The 16934-nt window shown below is 48.0% G+C and overlaps 1 protein-coding gene across 11 annotated transcripts in view; it reads right to left on the bottom strand.

Moving 5' to 3' along the window:
• The window catches only part of MFAP3L (microfibril associated protein 3 like), a 79553-nt gene that overhangs the window by 48073 nt on the left and 14546 nt on the right, over nucleotides 1-16934 (bottom strand). For 7 of the 11 annotated variants that reach the window (XR_004526860.2, XM_033857540.2, XM_033857539.2 and 4 more), the window contains one exon: nucleotides 12735-13159. The exons of 2 other annotated variants lie outside the window; for them this stretch is intronic. Coding sequence is in view for 8 of the 9 variants with exons in the window: in XM_033857540.2 (XP_033713431.1) it covers nucleotides 12735-13026 (292 nt within the window). In the remaining variant the exon portion in view is untranslated. Of the gene's footprint in view, nucleotides 1-9431; nucleotides 13160-16934 lie in introns of those variants that run through there. 2 more of the 11 variants (XM_073805738.1, XM_033857543.2) reach the window with 2 other exon arrangements.

Genomic DNA, 16934 nt, shown 5'->3' on the forward strand with positions numbered 1-16934 from the left:
AAGCTGGAGTAGCAATACTGATATCAGACAAAATAGACTTTAAAATAAAGAATGTTACAAGTGACAGGAAGCACACTACATAATCATCAAGGGATCAATCCAAGAAGACATAACAATTATAAATATATATGCACCCAACACATGAGCATCTTAATACATAAAGCAACTGCTAACAGCTATAAAAGAGGAAATCAACAGTAATACAATAATAGTGGGGGACTTTAACACCTCACTTACACCGAAGGACAGATTATCCAGACAGAAAATTAATAAGGAAACACAAGCTTTAAATGACACAATAGACCCAATAGATTTAATTGATATTTATAGGACATTCCATCCAAAAACAGCAGATTACACTTTCTTCTCAAGTGTGCATGGAACATTCTCCAGGACAGATCACATCTTGGGTCACAAATCAAGCCTCAGTAATTTTAAGAAAATTGAAATCATATCAAGCATCTTTTCTGACCACAATGCTATGAGACTAGATATCAATTACAGTCAAAAAAAATGTAAAAAACACAAACACATGGAGGCTAAACAATACATTACTAGATAACCAAGAGATCACTGAAGAAATCAAAGAGGAAATCAAAAAATACCTAGAAACAAATGACAATGGAGACACGACAACCCAAAACGTATGGGATGCCACAAAAGCAGTTCTAAGAGGGAAGTTTATAGCTATACAGGCCTACCTCAACAAACAACAAACATCTCAAATAAACAATCTAACTTACACCTAAAGGAAATGGAGAAAGAAGAACAAACAAAACCCAAAGTTAGCAGAAGGAAAGAAATCATAAAGATCAGAGCAGAAATGAATGAAACAGAAACAAAGAAAACAATAGCAAAGAGCAATAAAACTAAAAGCTGGTTCGTTGAGAAGATAAACAAAATTGATAAACCATTAGCCAGACTCATGAAGAAGAAGAGGGAGAGGACTCAAATCAATAAAATTAGAAATGAAAAAGGAGAAGTTACAACAGACACCATTTTATTGGCAACTCTATGCCAATAAAATGGACAACCTGGAAGAAATGGACAAATTCTTAGAAAGGTATAACCTTCCAAGACTGAACCAGGAAGAAACAGAAAATATGAACAGACCAATCACAAGTAATGAAAGTGATTAAAAATCAAAAAACAAACAAAAGTCCAGGACCAGATGGCTTTGCAGGTGAATTCTATCAAACATTTAGAGAAGAGCTAACACCCATTCTTCTCAAACTCTTCCAAAAAACTGGGGAGGAAAGAACACTCCCAAACTCATTCTATGAGGCCACCATCACCCTGATACCAAAACTAGGCAAAGATACTACAAAAAAAGAAAATTACAGACCAATATCACTGAGGAATATAGATGCAAAAATCCTCAACAAAATATTAGCAGAGTAAATCAATCAATGTGATACACCATATTAACAAATTGAAGAAGAAAAACGATATGACCATCTCAATAGACGCAGAACAAGCTTGTAACAAAATTTAACACCCAGTTATGATAAAACCTCTCCAGAAAGTGGGCATAGAGGGCACCTACCTCAACATAATAAAGGCCATATAGGACAAATCCACAGCCAACATCATTTCAATGGTGAAAAACTGAAAGCATTTCCTCTAAGATCAAGAAAAGACAAGGATGTCCACTTTCATCACTATTATTCAACATAGTTTAGAAATCCTAGCCATGGCAATCAGAGAAGAAAAAGAAATAGAAGGAATACAAATTGGAAAAGAAGAAGTAAAAGTGTCACTGTTTGTAGATGACATATTATACACAGAGAATCTTAAAGATGCCACCAGAAAACTCCTAGAACTAATAAATGAACTTGGTAAAGTTGCAGGATAGAAAATTAATGCACAGAAATCTCTTGCATTCCTATACACTAACAATGAAAGATCAGAAAGGGAAATTAAGGAAACAATCCCCTTCACCACTCCAACAAAAAGAATAAAAAACCTAGGAATAAACCTACCTAAGGAGGTAAAAGACCTGTACTCAGAAAACTATAAGACACTGAAGAAACAAATCAAAGATGACAGAAAACATATGGAGAGATATACCATGTTCTTGGATTAGAAGAATCAATATTGTGAAAATAACTATACTACCCAAAGCAATCTACAGATTCAATGGAATCCCTATCAAATTACCAATGGCATTTTTTACATAAGTAGAACAAAAAATCTTAAAATTTGTATGGAGACACAAAAGTCCCCGAATAGCCAAAGCAATCTTGAGGGAAAAAAATGGAGCTGGAGGAATCAGGCTCCCGGACTTCACACTATACTACAAGCTACAGTCATCAAGACAGTATGGTACTGGCACAAAAACAGAAATACAGATCAATGGAACAGAATAGAAAGCCCAGAGATAACCCCATGCACCTATGGTCACCTTATCTTTGATAAAGGAGGCAAGACTATACAATGGAGAAATGACAGTCCCTTCAATAAGTGGCTGGGAAAATTGGACAGCTACACGTAGAAGAATATATTTAGAACACTCACACAAAAATAAACTCAAAATGGATTAAAGACCTAAATGTAAGACTGGACACTATAAAACTCTTAGAGAAAAACATAGGAAGAACACTCTTTGACATAAATCACAGCAAGATCTTTTTTGACCCACCTCCTAGAGTAATGGAAATAAAAACAAAAGTAAACAAATGGGACCAAATGAAACTTAAAATTAAGCCTTTGCACAGCAAAGGAAACCATAAACAAGATGAAAAAACAACCCTCAGAATGGGAGAAAATATTTGCAAACGAATCAACAAAGGATTAATCTCCAAACTATATAAACAGCTCATGCAGCTCAATATTAAAAAAACAAACAACCCAATCAAAAAATGGGCAGAAGACCTAAATAGAGATTTCTCCAAAGACATACAGATGGCCAAGAAGCACATGAAAAGCTGCTCAACATCACTAATTATTAGAGAAATGCAGATCAAAACTACAATGAGGTATCACCTCACACTGGTTAGAATGGGCATCATCTGAAAATCTACAAACAACAAATGCTGGAAAGGGTGTGGAGAAAAGGGAAACCTCTTGCACTGTTGGTGGGAATGTAAATTGATACAGCCACTATGGAGAACAGTATGGAGGTTCCTTAAAAAACTAAAAATAGAACTACCATACGACCCAGCAATCCCACTACAGGGCATATATCCTGAGAAAACCATAATTCAAAAAGACTCATGTACCACAGTGTTCACTGCAGCACTATTTACAATACAGGACATGGAAGCAACCTAAGTGTCCCTCGACAGATGAATGGATAAAGAAGATGTGGCACATATATATACAACGGAATATTACTCAGCCATAGAGAGGAACGAAATTGGGTCATTTGTAGCGCTGTGGATGGACCTAGAGGCTGTCATACAAAGTGAAATAAGTAGAAAGAGAAAAACAAATATTGTATATTAACGCATATATGTGGAATCTCGAAAAATGGTACAGATGAACTGGTTTGCAAGGCAGAAATAGACACAGATGTAGAGAACAAATGTATGGACACCAAGGGAGGAAGGCAGGGGGAGGGTGGTGGTGGTGGGATGAATTGGGAGATTGGGATTGACATATATACATTAATATGTTTAAAATAGATAACTAATAAGAACCTGCTGTATAAAAAAGAAAATTAAAAAAAACAACAACAGGGCTTCCCTGGTGGCGCAGTGGTTGAGAATCCTCCTGCTAATGCAGGGGACACGGGTTCGAGCCCTGGTCTGGGAGGATCCCACATGCCGCGGAGCAACTGGGCCTGTGAGCCACAACTACTGAGCCTGCGCGTCTGGAGCCTGTGCTCCGCATCAAGAGAGGCCACGACAGTAAGAAGCCCGTGCACTGCGATGAAGAGTGGCCCCCGCTCGCCGCAACTAGAGAAAGCCCTCGCACAGAAACGAAGACCCAACACAGCCAATAAATAAATAAATAAAAATTTAAAACAACAACAAGAAACCGCCTCCTTGACACTCGAGAGGGCAGTCCCCAGTTCCGGTCCTGTGCTCGGATGGGAGCTCCCCCGCTGCCCCTCGGGATGGCCTTCCCCATCCCATACTCCCGCTCTGTCCTGATCCTGATGCACGGCTGGAGGCTGACACCCCAGGAGATGGGCCGTGCGGCTCTCGGGAATCCTTCACGGTCTCCCCGGATACTCCAGGCATGAGAGGCCCATGTGAACTGGGGCATCGCCTTTGCAAAGACAAATGCTAACAGAGGTTCGCTTGTAGCTGAAGCACACTGAGTGCTGCGCTGTGTGATGAAGTTAGAAGGACAGTGGTATTTTTTATCTTGTTCATGCATTCGGTCAACAAACATTACGGAACACATTGTCTGTCACCAGGCTCCCTGCCAGAAGATGCAGCTACAAAGATGAGTAAGACATGACCCCCGGCTGCAGAAACCAGCGGGCCCCGAGAGGGCTGCAGACTCGCAGCCAACCTGGGGCGCGTGGCGCGTGCCCTGTGCGCGTAGCGGGGACGGTAAGGATGCTGCTCGGCGGGGGTGTGGTCCCGAGCGGCACGGGGGTGCAGGCAGAGGAGTAGGAGGGAGAGGAAGCACTTCCAAGGCCAGAGGGGGCAGGTGAGCAAAAGAGGGGAGCCCGTGTGCACTGCTGCAGCTGACAGACGTTGTACAGACCAAGAGGGGATGCGCCACCTGCACGTCCCCTGCTCTGACCCCTGGTTCACTCAGCAGAGGAAACCTCAAAGTCCAGATGAAGATGCTGGCAAGCGTGGGAATTTTAAATGAAGGAAAAGGTCATTTCAAATCGGGGGGAAGAATACTGGGATCACTGACTACTCATCTGAAAGAAAATGAAGTTAAATTCCTAGTTTATGTGATACCTAAAAATAAATTCCAAGTACTCTAAACATAAAATTAAAACTATAAAGTTAATAAAAGATATGAAAACATTTTTCTAACCTTGGGACCAGAAAGCCTTTTCCAACATTTCAAGAATCCCAGAAACTCTAACAGAGAACCCTGATGGGATCGGATTTCTCCCAAATTCAACGTTTTACACTGTAACATCTGTTACACTAAAGTTGAGAGCAAATGAAAGAGTGGGAGAAAATTCTGGAATATTTGACAGACAAATGCTTAATAACTATGAAACATAAAGAACTCCTATAAATCAAGACAAAGAACCCAAAAGGAAAAAAAAAAGGGAAAGGAGACGGACAGAGAAGTCACAGAAAAAAGGAATGCAAGTAGTGTCAAAGTGCACAAAATCACTTGTGGTTAAATCATAATTAAATTTAAATAGATTGAAGTAATTTTTTAAAACAGATGACTTTTCCACCTTGCAGAGCGCCAGGGGAAGGGGGCCCTGATTATACAGTGTGTTGCTGGGAGGATGGGAAGGCACACTGCAAGGCTGGGTTTTCGCATCGACCAAAGTGCAAGATGAATGGAGCCTGTGACCCACTTCTAGAATTCTTGAAACGCTTCAAATCAGGCAGGCCTAGATTGACTGGGAAAATATCAACGAGTGTAAGAAAATCAAGGTAGTGAAAAAAATCTCCTTGTCAGCATCTTTCTCCCCAGGGACACAGTTCTAGAGCCTTCCTCACGGCCTACATCCTCTGGGTGAAGCCGTCACCGGGGTCGCAGGCCAGGAAGGCGGCTGACCTCGTATCACTGTGTCACTGTGGGGCCCAGGCACGGGGAGGGGGAGGCACTGAGGATGGCACGAGGTCATGTCGACAGAACTGGGTCAGGGGACCATCCAGCAACTAGAGAAGCAGGTCAGCGGTGTCGCGTGGTGACAGTTAAAACCCGTGCCACCGGGCTTCCCTGGTGGCGCAGTGGTTGAGACTCCCCGCCTGCCGATGCAGGGGACGTGGGTTCGTGCCCCAGTCTGGGAAGATCCCACATGCCGCGGAGCGGCTGGGCCCGCGAGCCACGGCCACTGAGCCTGCGCGTCCGGAGCCTGTGCTCCGCAACGGGAGAGGCCACAAGAGTGAGAGGCCTGCGTACCGCAAAAAAAACCAAACCAAAACAAAAAAACTCGTGCCACCAGGAAAGGCCACGGCACACGGGTTACTGTGACTCGACATGACAGATCAGGACGAATGCCGGTGCCAACACCTTCCGACCAAATGACCGCTGGACAGAAACAGCAGCACCAACTCTTCCCGGAACCCGAGCATCATGAGAAAGGTGACAGCACAATCACAAAGATGCTGTAACTACAACTTCCCTCCAAACCCATGTCTGCCGAAATCCCCAATCTTTCCAGCCGTCCTGAGGATGGCTCAGCATTAAAAATTAACACCATGCCCCACTGAAAAGCTCTTAGAATTTCCCTCAAATTATTTATGAGAAGAAAAGGATTTCTCTTTTTCCTTGAAGATGTCTTTCTGTGAAAGTGTCAACAAGCTGATGTGTGGTTCGTCTGCATTCCCGATAGGTGGTAGGAGAACATTAAGCCTCTGTTCACAATGCCATTTAGACACGGAAGCTCTTAAACTTTTCAAGGAGGAGAGTTCAGTCTGCTAAAACAAGGAGGTTATCTTCCTGAAACCAACTTAAAACTCTTTGGGTGGTGAGAGTTCCAATAACGTTTATGCAAACAGAAAGCAAGTGCAACACTCACTTGAGCGATGCCGCACTGAATCCACACTCTTCAAATAAGAACCAAACACGCGCATGTGTCTGTAAGCATGGGGTCTATTTTCTAACACGTGAAATAGAAGCTATGAGGGGAAAGGATCCAAGCCTTTTTACAAAACAGAACTGAGAACAAATGGAGCCCCGCATGGCTGCACCTGTTACGGGGCTTCTGCAGGAGATGATAGCTCCCCCAAGCCACTGCAGAGGCCCATGTTATAAACACTGCAAGCTGCAAGGGCTCCTGCGACACCACCCCCAGCTTCCCAAGCGGGCTCTTCGCATGGTCCTGGGGCAGCTCTACCAAGCTGCTTCCTACATCACGTGGGACAGAGGTGGCCTGGGATCATCAGGGATTAGCTCGGCTCTCAGCTCAGGAAGGTTGGGGGGAGGCCCGGGCTGTTCAAAGCCTGCAGTTGTGCTTTGCTTCAAGGCATAAATAATATCTGAAAAGAACCCGTCTTTTCATTTCCTGGCAAAGGAAACATCTGACCCTCCGGCTCATTTGGCCTGATAATCTCCATTTTTAAAAATGTGCCAAGCACGTCAGTCCGTGCAGGCTGGCAGGAGTCTCTTCTGAGAGTGGGCGTAGGTGGTCTTCTGAGAGCACCCTGCACTGGGTGGATGGAAATAGCATCTCAGCCCTCACATCCTCATCCGAGGGGGATGGGGAAGGGTCTTCCCACTGCTAAGACTAAAGCAGTCTGGGCTCACACCCCAAAGGGGGAGCACAACCCATTAAAAAACAACGCTATAAATGGTGGCTCATTACCAGGCTGGCCCTCGACGTGACTCAATCTGGCAAATGAACCGAAGTACCACTTTTATGGAAAAATACATTATGGGTTCACGCAAGTGACTTAACCGACTTTGGAATGATTCTTTAGCGGGCTGAGGTTGCTTCTTTAGTTGAGACCAGGGTTTCTTCTCTTGGGCTGGCATTTTGCATCAGATAATTCTTGGGAGGGGTCTGTCTGTGCATTGCAGGATACTGAGGGCATCCCTGGCTTCCACCCTCTAGATGCCAGCAGTACATCTCCCCGGTCCTTTCCCTCCTGCCCCGGCTATGACAACCAAAAACACCTCCAGACTTGGCCGGCGTCCTCTGGGTGAGAGAACCAGTGGGTTAGGCAAAGGGAAAGTTCATCCTGTGCATACCATACTCCGTAACATCCACACTCGCTGCTCCGAGGCTTGGGCGCGTTGGAGAGCAGCGGGCCCCTTGCATGCGGAGGGTATGTGTCGGGGGGTGGGGGATGTTGCTGGTGGAGGGGGGGGCGCCACTCTCGCCATCACATCCGTCCCAGCGTTAACTCGAGCTTCTAAACAACACTTAAGGGATATAAATGTTTTTGGTCTTTACTGAATGTTTTTTTAAAAGGTTGAGAACTTGAGAGAGCGAATAAGAAACTGCCCAGAAAACTATTTCCTTTCTTTACAAAACACACCGTACTACGAAGCAGAGACAGACGCACTTGGGATCCTGCCTGTGACAACACAGGACACTGGTGATGTGACCGATGACGGTGGCAGCTGCCGTCTACTGATGGCTTGGTGTGTTCCACGTGCTGGACTGACATTTCATACACGACACAAATTGCACAGCCCTGCCTGGCGGTAAAAGAGGATTATCTCCGCTTTACAGATAGGAAAACTGGCTCCGAAAAGTTGAGGAACTTGCTCAAAGAGATGCCATTGTGCTGTTCTGCTGAATTTGCAGTAATATATTTATAGTTACATAAATTTTGTCTCATGCCTTTTGAGGAGTTGATTTTTTAAATCTCAAATACTGAACATATTTAAGAGAAATTCGGTATAACACTTCCCTAGGTTAATGCACTACTCCACGCTTCATCTGAGAGGCAAAGGATGCTGTACACTTAGTGCTGTGGGCGCTGACCCCCTCCTGGATATGTTGCAGGGGGTGATACACTCAGGTCTCAAGACGTGGCTGGCACAGTTTGTTGAGGCCCCCTGACAGAAGGAGTTGAAAGCATCTCACGGGCTACTAAAAACATTTGCAAAGCAGAGGATAAAAACACTAGAGCCATGTAAACGAAAGCAAAATGTATAACAATAAATTCCACAAAGGTCGAGTAGCTGTGAGACAACTGTGAACTTTGTACAGTTCGGCTCGGCTTCCTTACGCTGTGCATGTTTATTTGCAGAGATAATTCTTAGTTATTTTTGGTGGCAGAATGCTACAGGGGAATGGAAAACAAATCCACAGGAAAAGTCTAAAACCTCTCCTGAAGGAAGAATTTCCAAGTTAATTGCTAACGAACCAGGCATGTTTACAAAGGCCTGTGCCTTTTCCAAAGCTGACTTTTTTATTTTTTAAAAATTTTTATTGGAGTATAGTTGCTTTGCAATGTTGTGTTAGTTTCTGCTGTACAGGAAAGTGAATCAGCTTTATGTATACATACATCCCCTTTTTTAGATTTCCTTCCCATTTAGGTCACCGCAGAGCACTGAGGAGAGTTCCTTGTGCTAAACAGCAGGTTCTCATTAGTTACCTATTTTATACGTAGTAGTGTGTATATGTCCATTCCAATCACCCAGTTCATCCCACCCTCCCCTCCCCCCTTGGTAACCATAAGTTTGTCCTGTATATCTGTGTCTCTATTTCTGTAAAGCTGACTTTCTTGAAATGTTTATTTATCATCTGATAAAGGTGCCAACGTGCGTTTCAATGGTTTAAAGTCAGAGTACGGAGCTACAGCAAAAATACACTGGGTAACTGGTACCTGAAATAACAGGGAACCACTTTCTGGCACCTATATATTCCTACTTACCTCCAGCAAAAGGAAAACTGAAAACAGGACATTCTGTGGCCATTTGTGGTTCCTCATGTTATTGGACTTGTGGGTTATTTCTGTAACATGGTTGGTGGACCACCCCAAACGTGTCCTTCGGTGAACTCCAAAAAAAGTCTTCCTCCGGAAATAGCTCACACATTAGCCTCTCCTCATCTGTGGGAATGAAGTGACAACACGAGGGACACAAAGCAAAGCAGCTGCTGCCCCTGCCAGGGACAGGAAAGAGCCCGTCCCTTCTAGGGCCCGCGGGGCTGGCGCCGGGAACAGCCGTCTCACTTTCTCAGTACCAACAAGAAACGAAACTCCTCCTGGAATCACAGAGCACCCGTGGTGGGCAACTCGCCAGACGGCTCTGAACACACCTGGGTGTGTGCACGCCTCGTACGCAGATCATGGCAGGGTCCTAACCCTGCTTCTTTGTGACGGTGACGGGGCTGGTGCAGCGACCATCAGCCTCTCATCCACTCCGTCTGGTCAGAGGCTTTCACCACCCCTTGCCTTCCAAGATCGGGAGGACGAGCAGGTGCTGCTGGGCACAGTGGGCACCACGCACCCGCTTCTCATCTGGATGTGTGAGCACCAAGGCCACCAAACTCTCACACTCACTGGAAGGACCAGAAACAAGGTGTGCAACGTGGTACGAGGGCTTAGTCAACGGGAGTGGTTGCTAACGGGAATTACACTCATTTTGTTTGCTTTCAGCAGTGGTCTACTGTGTACACAGGTAACATTCCTACGTAGGAGCACCATTTTCCACGCTGTATCAATCACCTCCTTGTTACTAACACTGCTGCATTCAAACTCCTAGCCAATCAGCCCAGAAACGGAAATCTACATCCTGGTTAGCACGCGGGCATCTTCCTGTCAGAGACGGAGACTTAGAGACCACGGGTCCTCGAGTGGCACCACCATGCATGTATTTTATGATGAGGATAAACGTTCTGCCGTTTCCCCTGTTTTGCCTGGTTGTTCTGAATATTGCTCCGTGTTACTTGTGTCCTGAAATGCCTGTTACGATGTACGGTGACTACCAAAGCTGAGCTGGAACATCAAAGGCCAGGATCACCAGTTCTTTTACAAACTCCACAGTGTGTCTTCCTTACGAGGTTTGAGAACAGCCAACGGATTTCTCAGCACAGCCACTGGCCACAAGCATGCCCAGAGGCTTCTGATGCCCCGCCCTGCACCCAGGCTCTGTCTCCGAGGCACTGGTGTCTGCCCCTTCCTCTCCCGGCGCCCAAGGACGGAAGAGAAGTGAGCCCAGGGGACCCCGGCTCTGCCAACCTCCCAATGAGAGAAACGACATACGGGGGCCGCTTGCCAAGGCTGGACCCCTACCATCAAGACTTCGCGCAATCTCCCTGGCGGGGCCACTACGACTCCAAGGCAGCCCTCACAAAGCCACGGTTGAGGTCCAGGCCCCAGCCCCACTCTGTTCCCACGCTTCCCTCCTCTCCCGGATACAGGGCTCAGAGCCCCACCCTGGCTCTTTATACCCGGGACCACCTCTGCTCCGGGCCCACGGGAGCCGCAGGCTCGGTCTGGAGTCCCTGGTCCCCCGAGAATCCTCCCCGAGGCCAGCCCAGCAGAAAGACCCGGTGGGGTCCAGGGACCTGAGTGTGTACACGTTGCCATGGTCACTGCCCCTGCACAGGTGTGACATCACTTCCTCCTGTCCTGCAGTAGGAGGAAGGGGCTGCGCCGTCCCATCTGCCCACTGTCAGCACGGACGGTCCAGTCACAGCCACTTAATGACCACAGGACCGGGGAAACGTCACATAAAAGAGGGGTTGGGACTGCACTGTCTCCAGGGTCCCTTCTAATGGGAAAGTTCTGCGGTCCCATCGTTTTACTTGGTGGGGAGGGAGTTCCCCTCTGCCAGGTGAAGCATGCAAACGTACACATGGTATTTTCGTGACCATGATACTTGCACTAGAGGGGAGAAGCTGCATGATGCTGCCTGGCCTTGAACGGCCGTGTAAGGAGCAGCACAGGCAGTGAATGTCGGGGCATGACTGGGAGCCGAAGCCTGGACGTGTCAGACACCCCATCACCTGGCACCTAAGGAGACGCAGTGTTAGCCTCTGGGCTTTCTTTTTTTTCTGTTAAGATTTTTTTGATGTGGACCATTTTCAAAGCCTTTATTGAATTTGTTACAATATTGCTTCTGCTCTGCGTTTTTACTTTTTGGCCGCACAGGATGTGGGATCTAAGCTCCCCGACCAGGGATCGAACCCGCACCCCCTGCATTGGAAGGCGAAGTCTTAACCGCTGGACCGCCAGGGAAGTCCCAGCCTCTGCTCTTTTTCAGAGCGATTAAGATAAAATGAGGAAAAGAGATTAGCAATGCAGGCCTTCCTGGGGCAGAGACTCTTCTGGGGGTTAGAGGGCTGTGGGCTGGGAGGTACACGAGGGAAAGGGCGGCAGAAACGGAGCAGCTGCTAGGTCAGATCCGGGTCCTTTCACCCTCACCCCCACCTGCCAGGTCATTACTGGAGAGGCTCAGAAAGTACATCCCGGGCCTTCAGGTCAATCAATCAGGCTTGGTTCTCACACCTGAGATAGGAAGCATGTAGACTGCTGAGGGCCCACAGTGCCCCGCTCCGGCCACAGTCCTTCCTGAAGTGATCTGGTACGTGGGAAGGGGATGTGCACCTTTTGGCCAGAAACTCATTCACGAGAAGCCAAGCACTGCCCCTATGCCACGGGTTATTTCTCCCCCCCTGGCCAACAGTCTAGAAACTTCAGCCGGGTCCCCAGGAGCACACATGATCTCTGGCTGCTGGTGAGAAGCTGCACAGAGACTGCTCTCAAAAGATGTGACCTTTAAACCCACAGTGCACGCATTAAACTGACCTTTAATGATAGACAACTGCTATGTTCCTTGAGACAAATTAAAACTCCCATATACACAGAACATATACTTAAGGAAAATCCACTTTACATCCACCCCTACAACATCCTGTACGCGTTATACTGCAACATTCCAAGAGGCCTTTTAAAAGACTCAAACAATACATACAATATTTTCGTTACTGTGATACTTTCATTAGAGGGGAGAAGCTGTTTGCGTTTTGTCTTCTGAGTCAAGAGTGGAAGAATGAATTCATTACTGCTTTGAACCCTTAAGGATATCTACTTCTTGGATATCTCTCTCTTGCCTTAGAAGAATAAGACAAAAGGAGATGTTGAAACGATCTGCAGAAGAACAACGGACACTGAGGGTGCCGGCCCCCAAGTCCCTCCCCGTAGTTTCTGACACGGGACTGAACAGCCTACCTGCCCCTCGGTCCTTGCTGTCCTCATGCAGCAGCTTGCCCACGGAGTTATACCACTTGAGCTGGGGCTCAGGGAGGCCATACACGCTACAGTTGATCAAGGCACTGTTCCCTTCCTTGACGATGATATGGTCGGTTCTGGCAATGACCACGGGCACTGAGCCCACGACCGTGTCAGTGCCATTTAAAGTGCTGTTGGCCACACTCTTAGCAGTCGCCAGAGTGGACACTAGGATTAACAAGGACGCAGAAGGCAGCAGGCACACAGGCAGAGGGCGCGTCACTCCGTCCATCCTCTTCGCTTGCTCTGCAAGGCACCAGAGCAGGTGGGCCAGGGGAGTCTTCTAGCAGACAACACCCTGCTCACAGCAGGCCAAGGGCCAAACCCGGCCTGGGTCCATGGAGTTGGCTCTGGATTAAGAACCTCTGTAAAGAAAACAAACAAAAAAAAACCACGGAAATGTTAGCGCCCATACTTTAAAAGGATTATTTATAAAATGTTAGAAACCCAGCTAAAGTACACATCTGTGTAATTTTTAAATAGCACACAAATTCAGAAGATGTTCCAAATATTCATGGAAATCGTGATGATACACGTCTGTTATTTTTGCTACTGAAACATATGACTCTTAGCAGGAACATGTTAACTTTGTACCACACGACTTCCTGGGGCTCAAAACCTGACTCCGGGCTTCCCTGGTGGCACAGTGGTTGAGAGTCAGCCTGCCGATGCAGGGGACATGGGTTCGTGCCCCGGTCTGGGAAGATTCCATGTGCCGCGGAGCGGCTGGGCCCGTGAGCCATGGCCGCTGAGCCTGTGTGTCCGGAGCCTGCGCTCCACAACGAGAGAGGCCACAACAGTGAGAGGCCCGCGTACCGCAAAAAAAAAAAAAAAAAAAAAAGCTGACCCCTGCTTCTTTCATCCCGCACCTCGAGGCCTCCTCCCATCCCTCACCTGTCCCTGTCGTGGACACTGGTGGTGCACCTGGGCCCTCCTAACCTCTCTGCTGGCCGAAATGAATTCCAGCTCCTGCAGTGAGCACCTGGGCTCTGCCACATCGGAAGGGCCCCCCAGAACCAGGGCGGTGTCCCCCTCACCCCCACCAAGACACCCCCTTCCCCTTTCAGGCAACTGCCCCGGCTCCTGGAGCTTCCGGGCGACCCGCGCCACCTGCCCTCATCCCTCGCTGAATGCCTTGCTTTCCATCTTCACCTGCCTCCCTGGATGCAGGGGGTGACATGACGGGTGGCTGCACTTCTTCACCCAAGGATCTAACCTTCACCTACACCTCTACTCTCCATTTCATCCACTAATCACATGGCCACACCCAGGACCCTTCTTCTCTCCAAAGTCTAAATTCTGAAGTTCCAGTTCATTCTGAAGTTCTCAATACCCGTCTTTCCCTGCACCCCACCTTCTCAGTCCCCTCACTGGGCTTCCTGGCCGTCCTACTCTCCTCAGGTCCTCCCTCTCACCCAGCTGGCTCACTTCCTTTCCGCCCCCTGCCCACACCCGGGCACACGGACTGCACCCCCTGCACCCTCAGCTCTCACTCTCCCGCCACAATCCCTCTGCCAGCGCCCAGCCGCGATCCACCCATCGCTTGCCGTCCCAGCTCCTACTCCTTGGAGACCGGAGCAGGACTGGGTGGGCATCCTACACCCATGACGTGACCACAAGAATAAGAGGACGGTCGCCAGCCCCAGCCAGGTCCTCTGTGACAGCTGGCAATCCAGGAGAACTTCACTGAGGAGGTGGCCCCAGAGCTGAGGGCTCTTTGGGAATCAACCATGCCTAGACCCCGGAGAAGAGCATTCCAGGAAGAGCCGACAACCAAAGGAAACGGGGCGCTACGAGATGGGCCCAGATCACCTAGGGCTTTGGAGGACAGAGTAAGGAATCTGGATTTTAGCTGACGTTCATTGAAAAATGTTAAGCAGGGAAGGGACAGGATATGATTTGTCTTTCTTAAGATCAACTTTACTGTGGCATAATTTACAAATTAAAAAAGTGCCCATTTTACGTATGCATTTTAATAGGCTTTGACAGATTTATACACTCATATAACCACCACGATAAACAAGATATAGAATGTTTCCATCACGACCCAAAGTTCCCTTGTGTCCCTTCCCAGTTTCAGTTTTGCCACGGACCCATTCCAGTTACTTCTGTGTACGGCGTGAGGGAGGGATCTCCCCACACGGACATCCAGCCATTTCTGCACCACCTGTAGAAAAGACCATCCTCTCTCAGCGGACTGTGTCTCAAACACAGTGACTCTATCACTAAACTCTTCCTGCTGTCCCACTAGTGCCAATGCCTGCCCCGAGTCCGATGTCACCCTGACCGTACTGTCTGCCTCAACTTTCTTGGTATCTACAGAGTCTGAAATTGTCCCTGACACTTTACATGCCCAACGGATTGCTGAACGAATGAATCTGTCTGCAAAAGCAGAAATTATCACTTCAATCGTGTGGACAGTAACACTGAAGAAGTACCAGGGGTGATAAAGCAGCCTCAGACCACAGACTTCTTCAGTCGGAAAGACACGGGTTTTCTTAGAGCTACAGCCTTCCACACATACACCCCACGGGGCCGGGTGCCTTCCTGTCCAAGGCGGCCCACAACACACATGACTTCCCAGTAGGAATTGTAGGGCCGAGGAGCATGACAGACACCCTGCCGTGGCTCTGTCAATGGTTTTCTATACTTGGGCTCATCTTGTGGTTTCCTTTTAGCAGGAAAGCTGACCTGCGCCATACAGAACGCTTAAGAGCATGGCCTCAGGTTTGAGAGCGACTGGGATCCCACCCGGATCCAACCACCCCGACGGCCTGGGTGTTTCCGGCCCAGGACTTACCACGTAAGGACTGTTAACAAGGATTCATGATCAAATATACATCAAGCATGCATTGCTCAGCTTGAAAAATAAAAATTACTAATACAGCATATAAAGCGTCCTTTACTGAAACTACGCTTCTCGAGTTTATTCTTATTTCAGGTTGTTATCACACCTTGTTTTTGGTTTTGCTGAATACATTATGACTACCATCCCACCACCAGAAGTCATGACAAATGGTTCCTGGCACTGGTTCCTTTGGTGAGACTCAGGTCTGAGAAGCATGAGCTCTGTGGGCAGAGAGCGCCTGGGGACACTCACTCCCTGGCATGAGGCCGGGGCAGACGCCCGACCAAGGACCTCAGGGAGGATCAGAAACAAGTCGGTGAGCGAGACAGGTTCTCATAAATATGTGCAGTAAATACACTGTGACCTTTTTTCCCACAACTAGGGAGAATGCAGCAAATGGGAGATCACAGTGGGTTTTTTTTTTTTTTTTTTTTTTTTTTTGCAGTTCGCGGGCCTCTCACTGCTGTGGCCTCTCCCACTGCGGAGCACAGGCTCCGGACGCGCAGGCCCAGCGGCCACGGCTCACGGGCCCAGCCGCTCCGCGGCACGCGGGATCCTCCCAGACTGGGGCACGAACCCGTGCCCCCCGCATCGGCAGGCGGACCCTCAACCACTGCGCCACCAGGGAAGCCCCACAGTGGGTTTTAAGGTGTGTAAATCAGAGCTGCTTTCAAACAAAGGCTGGCCACATGGTTTCTCCTTTCCAACACACGGTGCCAGCCAGGACAAAGGGAAGGGGAGACGGCTGTGCTGTCATCTTTTAATCACGTCAGTGGGTGTTCTGGGCTGGACACACAGTGACTGCTCTGAAATGGCACGAGCTCGCTTAGAGGCCTGACCAGGTGAGGGGAGAGGCTTCCCCTCTGCTGAGGGCACGTTGGAGAGCTGACTCATCCCTCCCCTCCTTTTCCATCTGAAAAGTCACTGGGGTGCTTCGAAAGCAGAACACGTCGCCTATGCGCTGTTTGGAAGCCAAGCGTTTGTACTCTAAAACTCTCTGTGAACGCTCATTTTTGAAAAGAAAGCACTCATTTTTGAAAAGGCGCACTAACGAATTAACAGGCTTTGGTAAAGAATTCACCGTGTCTCACGCCGTGTCCTTTCAGTTCAGATTCTCAAAAAAGTATTTATTATGTGTTGGGCACACCGCCAGGCGCTTGGGGGCGGCAGGGGGCGTTGGGGGCGCTAGGAACCCAACAAGCCACAGGCCGTGTCCGCTTACAATCCCTTGTGGAGAGAGACAGGTAAATTCAATGCACTGTGCAGGTGCTGGGAGACCGGGAGTGGCTGTT

The sequence above is a fragment of the Tursiops truncatus genome, chromosome 6 (genome assembly GCF_011762595.2).
Source record: "Tursiops truncatus isolate mTurTru1 chromosome 6, mTurTru1.mat.Y, whole genome shotgun sequence".
Taxonomy (NCBI): Eukaryota; Metazoa; Chordata; class Mammalia; order Artiodactyla; family Delphinidae; genus Tursiops; species Tursiops truncatus.